The 6,492-nt window shown below is 42.9% G+C and overlaps 1 protein-coding gene across 1 annotated transcript; it reads right to left on the bottom strand.

Annotated features, from left to right (window-relative positions):
• Window positions 1–3,061: 3,061 nt before the first annotated feature.
• Window positions 3,062–6,448, bottom strand: LOC140144257 (uncharacterized; the record flags this gene model as incomplete). Its single annotated transcript, XM_072166078.1, has 1 exon — window positions 3,062–6,448. A coding segment is annotated over one exon (3,387 nt), but the record flags the coding sequence as incomplete, so codon positions are not given.
• Between the last annotated feature and the right edge of the window lie 44 nt (window positions 6,449–6,492).

The following is a 6,492-nucleotide window of genomic DNA, read 5'->3' as shown; positions in this document are numbered from 1 at the left end:
GTTGGTTTCTTCATGTTGGGACCCGTCCTATGGGTTCACCGATAGGTTGGTTGTTAGTCTCTTCATGTTGGGACCCGTCCTATGGGTTCGGCAATAGGTTGGTTGTTGGTTTCTGCATGTTGGGACCTACCCTTTGTGTTTGCCAATAGGTTGGTTGTTGGTTTCTTTATGTTGGGACCTGTCCTCTGGGTTCACCAATAGGTTGGTTGTTGGTTTCTTTATGTTGGGACCTGTCCTATGGGTTCACCGATAGGTTGGTTGTTAGTCTCTTCATGTTGGGACCCGTCCTATGGGTTCGGCAATAGGTTGGTTGTTGGTTTCTGCATGTTGGGACCTACCCTTTGTGTTTGCCAATAGGTTGGTTGTTGGTTTCTTTATGTTGGGACCTGTCCTCTGGGTTCACCAATAGGTTGGTTGTTGGTTTCTTTATGTTGGGACCTGTCCTATGGGTTCACCGATAGGTTGGTTGTTAGTCTCTTCATGTTGGGACCCGTCCTATGGGTTCGGCAATAGGTTGGTTGTTGGTTTCTGCATGTTGGGACCTACCCTTTGTGTTTGCCAATAGGTTGGTTGTTGGTTTCTTTATGTTGGGACCTGTCCTCTGGGTTCACCAATAGGTTGGTTGTTGGTTTCTTTATGTTGGGACCTGTCCTATGGGTTCACCGATAGGTTGGTTGTTAGTCTCTTCATGTTGGGACCCGTCCTATGGGTTCGGCAATAGGTTGGTTGTTGGTTTCTTTATGTTGGGACCTGTCCTCTGGGTTCACCAATAGGTTGGTTGTTGGTTTCTTTATGTTGGGACCTGTCCTCTGGGTTCACCAATAGGTTGGTTGTTGGTTTCTTCATGTTGGGACCCGTCCTATGGGTTCACCGATAGGTTGGTTGTTAGTCTCTTCATGTTGGGACCCGTCCTATGGGTTCGGCAATAGGTTGGTTGTTGGTTTCTGCATGTTGGGACCTACCCTTTGTGTTTGCCAATAGGTTGGTTGTTGGTTTCTTTATGTTGGGACCTGTCCTCTGGGTTCGTCAATAGGTTGGTTGTTGGTTTCTGCATGTTGGGACCAGCCCTCTGGGTTCGCCAATATGTTGGTTGTTGGTTTCTATTGGGACCTACCCTTTGTGTTCGCCAATAGGTTGGTTGTAGGTTTCTTCATGTTGGGACCCGTCTTATGGGTTCACTAATAGCTTTGTTGTTGGTTTCTTTATGTTGGGACCTGTCCTCTGGGTTCACCAATAGGTTGGTTGTTGGTTTCTTTATGTTGGGACCTGTCCTCTGGGTTCACCAATAGGTTGGTTGTTGGTTTCTTCATGTTGGGACCCGTCCTATGGGTTCACCGATAGGTTGGTTGTTAGTCTCTTCATGTTGGGACCCGTCCTATGGGTTCGGCAATAGGTTGGTTGTTGGTTTCTGCATGTTGGGACCTACCCTTTGTGTTTGCCAATAGGTTGGTTGTTGGTTTCTTTATGTTGGGACCTGTCCTCTGGGTTCGTCAATAGGTTGGTTGTTGGTTTCTGCATGTTGGGACCAGCCCTCTGGGTTCGCCAATATGTTGGTTGTTGGTTTCTATTGGGACCTACCCTTTGTGTTCGCCAATAGGTTGGTTGTAGGTTTCTTCATGTTGGGACCCGTCTTATGGGTTCACTAATAGCTTTGTTGTTGGTTTCTGCATGTTGGGAGACCTGCCCTCTGGGTTCGCCAATAGGTTGATTGTTGGTTTCTACTTGTTGGGACCTACCCTTTGTGTTTGCCAATAGGTTGGTTGTTGGTTTCTTCATGTTGGGACCCGTGCTATGGGTTCACCAATATGTTTGTTGTTGGTCTTTGCATGTTGGGACAAGCCCTTTGTGTTCGCCAATAGGTTGGTTGTTGTTTACTGCATGCTGGGACCTACCCTTTGTGTTTGCCAATAGGTTGGTTGTTGGTTTCTTCATGTTGGGACCCGTCCTATGGGTTCGGCAATAGGTTGGTTGTTGGTTTCTGCATGTTGGGACCTGTCCTCTTGGTTCACCAATATGTTGGTTGTTGGTTTTTGCATGTTGGGACAAGCTTTTTGTGTTCGCCAATGGTTGTTAGTTTCTGCATGTTGGGACCTACCCTTTGTGTTCGCCAATATGTTGGTTGTTGTTTACTGCATGCTGGGACCTACCCTTTGTGTTTGCCAATATGTTGGTTGTTGGTTTCTTCATGTTGGGACCCGTCCTATGGGTTCACCAATAGGTTGGTTGTTAGTTTCTTCATGTTGGGACCCGTCCTATGGGTTCGGCAATAGGTTGGTTGTTGGTTTCTGCATGTTGGGACCTGTCCTCTGGGTTCACCAATAGGTTGGTTTTTGGTTTCTACATGTTGGGACCCGTCCTATGGGTTCACCAATATGTTGGTTGTTAGTTTTTGTATGTTGGGACAAGCTCTTTGTGTTCGCCAATGGTTGTTGGTTTCTGCATGTTGGGACCTACCCTTTGTGTTCGCCAATATGTTGGTTGTTGTTGTATCTGCATCGTGGGACTTGCCCTCTGGGTTTGCCAATATGTTGGTTAATGGTTTCTACATGTTGGGACCTACCCATTGTGTTTACCAATAGGTTGGTTGTTGGTTTCTACATTTTAATACCTGTCCTATGGATTTGCCAGTAGGTTGGTTGTTGATTCTGCATGTTAAGACCTGCCCTATGGGTTCGCAAATAGGTTGGTTGGTGGTTTTTGCATTGATACCTGTTCTATGGGTTCGCCGATTTTTGGGATGTGCCCTTTGTGTTCGCTAATATGTTGGTTTTTACTTTCTGTATGTTAATATCTGTGCTATGGATTCACCAATAGGTTGGATACAGGTTCCTGCATGTTGATACCTGCCCTAAGAATTCGCCAATAGCTTGGTGGTTTTTGAACGTTGATACATGTCCTATGAACTCGTCAATGGTTGGTTGTTGGTTTCTGCTTGTTGATATCTGTAATATGGGTTCGCCAATATGTTGGTTGTTGTTTTCTGCATTTTCATACCTGCCAATAGGTTGGTTGTTGATTTCTACCTATTTAGTCAGTTGACCATATTGGTGCAATGTGCCTCTTAATTAAAATTAAACAAAGACTGAATATGCCTTTCCTTGGACCTGGTAGCTCTGTCTTTGAACGTAACGTTGTGGGCCCACCGTGAAATAGATTTCATGTCAAAAAGATCCTTTAAGGTTTGTCCCATATGTTTAAGACGAAATAGCTCTTCCTGAAGCTTCTTAACATCCTCTGGAGTGCGTATGTTTTCACCGGTTTTTCCAACAATTGCCTTATCCAAGATCGCCCTTTCTTGTTCGTACTCACGCTTCATACTTATCATTTGTACCAGTAGTGGGTCGTTTCTGATTGCTTTTGCCTGGTTTCTCTCTTGCTCAATGGACATGTCTAGGTAGTCGGCTACTGCGTCATTGTAGGGTATGATTGCATATGCTTGGTGGTATGAGCCAAATTTGGCGCTGGCTTTCATGATGCATTTTTGTTCTTCCATCAATTCCCTAATTTTTGTATCAATCGCTTTTTTCAAAGCCTCTTTTCTTTCTTTGTCGCTTTTCCTTTCATTGATTTGTGCTTGAAAGTGATTTTCAAGACCTCCTTGTTTTAAGAACTCCATATCTTTGCCGTACTTGTCAATCTGCTTCTTTGCATCGATACCGCTTTGAATATTCTGTTGGATTGTCTTGGCTACTTCTGCTAAGGGTTTGCTCATAGCTACGATGATTCTTCGAGCCTCATTCATATTCAAAGTATTCTTTACTTTATGCGGCGGCAAGGTGTTGATGTGCTCGAAGAGGCGTTTTGTTTCGTCAACAGACTTGTTCCAGCTCTCAGCATATGTGTTTATGTCTCCTTGGTTGAATTTTACCCCATTTTTTAAACAAGCCAAAAAGCGGAAAGGCTCGTTATCAAAACAGAAGTAATTTTGAGGGGTAGCTTTAATTCCGGCATTGCTATTGACGAGCTCTCTATTTAGGGCAGGCAAGGTGTCACCGGGCTGGTAAAATGTTGCCCGAGCGTTTGTGAAGCAGAAGACAATGTTGTCTTTGGCTGAGGAATGTAGATGGGTCAAGAGCTCTTGAATACAAAATCGGAACATTGCTGTAAGACGTGAGTTATTCGGCTTGAGAAGGATGCACACAGCATGGATCTCGTCGTATAAATTCAGGTATGACAGTATGTTGTCAACGTTTTTCTTGTCTTGTGCTATACCATCACTGTCCCCTACTCCTGGTGTATCAATCAACCGAACTTTCTGATCTCCTACATGGAAGACATAAGCACGAGGCTCTTTTCTAACAGATTTGCACACTTCCATGTTCTCATAGGCGTCACTTTCTCCAACCCGTATCATATCTGTCTTTCCTTGTTGTGTGAATGTGAAACTGGATGGTTTCAGAATATGGAAATCTCTAGAATTAACAGCTTCTTCAATATCAGCGAAGTAATTGTAGTTGAGAAAACTATTGATCCATGTAGATTTTCCAACTCCTGTCTCACCGAAGAGCAGTATGTTTTTCGCCTGCAATACTTTATGCCGTGACAACTGCTCATCTAGAATATCATCTGGATATTTGACGTAGTCCATGCCGTGATCCGTCTCATTGCATCGGAAGAGTGATTTTCTGGGATCAGATTCTCCGCACTTGCAGTAAAAGGACTTCGTTTCTATGCCATATTCAACTACCTGTTTGCATTTGGAACACATCCAGACAACTGGATCACCTGTACATTCACCATTTCCAGACAAAGCATTTGGACATCTTAGCTTGACACGTGCTCGGTTGCTTGGGCGTAATTGTTGGTAGACCGGCCTATCAAATTTGATCAGACACATTTCTGAGTCTTGGCCTTCTTTGGCATACAGGTCCATTGATGTTAATCTGCCGTCTACAAACGTATGAACGCTTGCCTTCTCTTTGCCAGCTGGCCAAAGATTCTTTATTATTTCTTGGTCTACAACGATAAATTTATAGTTGCTATCATCCTGCGCATACGTTTTCTGTAGTCGCAAAAATAACTGTTGATTCTTGTCATGATTATCCTTGTCATCTTCATCGGCAGTCTTGTAGAATATATAGACATTATGTTTGTCATCTTTGATGAGATCCCCTGTTCGTCCAATATAGACGATTCCTTTCCTCATCCACGATATGATAGATTTTGCTTTGTTGAAATCCTTTTGAAACCCCCGAATTTGATCATTGTACTTTGAGAAGAAAGATGTGTCAGTAGACAGTGCTATTTTAAGGAATGCTTCCAGAAACAAAACGTCTTCATCCCCCAATCTTACTCTCTCCACCAACCTTTGAAGCCTAGCTTTGAAACCAGATTCTTCCGCAACAAACTTCTCCAATATATCATCAATTCTAACAAGAGATTCTTTCGCGACATAATCTGCACATGCATGCAGATCTCTATGAATATCATATAACATTTGCCTCTTCTTCCTGATTTCTTCATCGACCTGTGCACACTTCGTCATGATATCGTTATCGGTTGGTAAGACGCCTTGTGTTTCTATGTCCTTTGATGTTGGTGTACCCTCTAAAAACGAATGAACACATGCCTTCGCCTTGCCAGCTGGCCAAAGATCCTGTCTTATGTCTTGGTCTACCACGATAAAGTCATAGTTGTTATCATCCTGTGCATACATTTTATGTAGTCGTAAAAAACCCTCTTGATTCTTGTCATGGTTATCCTTGTCATCTTCATCGGTAGTCTTGTAGAACACAACACGTTTTTTGTCATCCACGGTGAGGTTATCTTTGCGTCCAAGATAGATGATTCCTTTGCTCTTCCATGATTTGATAGATTTTACTTTGTTAAAATCCTTTTGAAATCCCTGAGTTATATCGTTGTACCTTGAGACGATAGATGTGTCAGACAGTTCCTTACTAAGGAATGCTTCGAGAGAAGAAACATTTTCACCGCCCGATCTTACTTTCTTCATCAACCTTTGAAGCTCATCTTTGAAACTAGATTCTTCCACATCAAACTTCTTCCAAATATCATCTATTCTACGGAGAGATTCTTTAGCGATATAGTCTGTATAGTCATGCATATCACTGTGATTATCATATAGCATTTGCCTCTTCTTTGTGATTCCTTCTTCGACTTGTGCACACTTGTTGATGATATCGTCATCGATTGCTATGTCTTGTGTTTGTTGGTCCACTGATGTCTGTTTACCATCTAAAAACGTATACACGCTTGCCTGCTGTTTGCCATCTGGCCAAATATCCTCTCTTGTTTCTTGATCTACAACGATGAATTTATAGTTGCCCTTATCCTGTGCATACGTTTTCTGTAGTCGCAAAAAGAACTCTTGATTCTTTTCACAATTGTCCTTATCATCGTCATTGGCAGTCCTGTAGAATACGTAGACATGTTGCTTGTCATCCACTGTGAAGTCATCTTTTCGTCCAATATAGATGATTCCTTTGCTCTTCCACAATTTGATAGACTTTACTTTGTTACAATCCTTTTGAA

Source organism: Amphiura filiformis, unplaced genomic scaffold, assembly GCF_039555335.1.
Source record: "Amphiura filiformis unplaced genomic scaffold, Afil_fr2py scaffold_46, whole genome shotgun sequence".
Classification (NCBI taxonomy): domain Eukaryota; kingdom Metazoa; phylum Echinodermata; class Ophiuroidea; order Amphilepidida; family Amphiuridae; genus Amphiura; species Amphiura filiformis.
The sequence above is the reverse complement of the archived record's forward strand: the minus strand, read 5'-3'. Positions and strand labels throughout refer to the sequence as shown.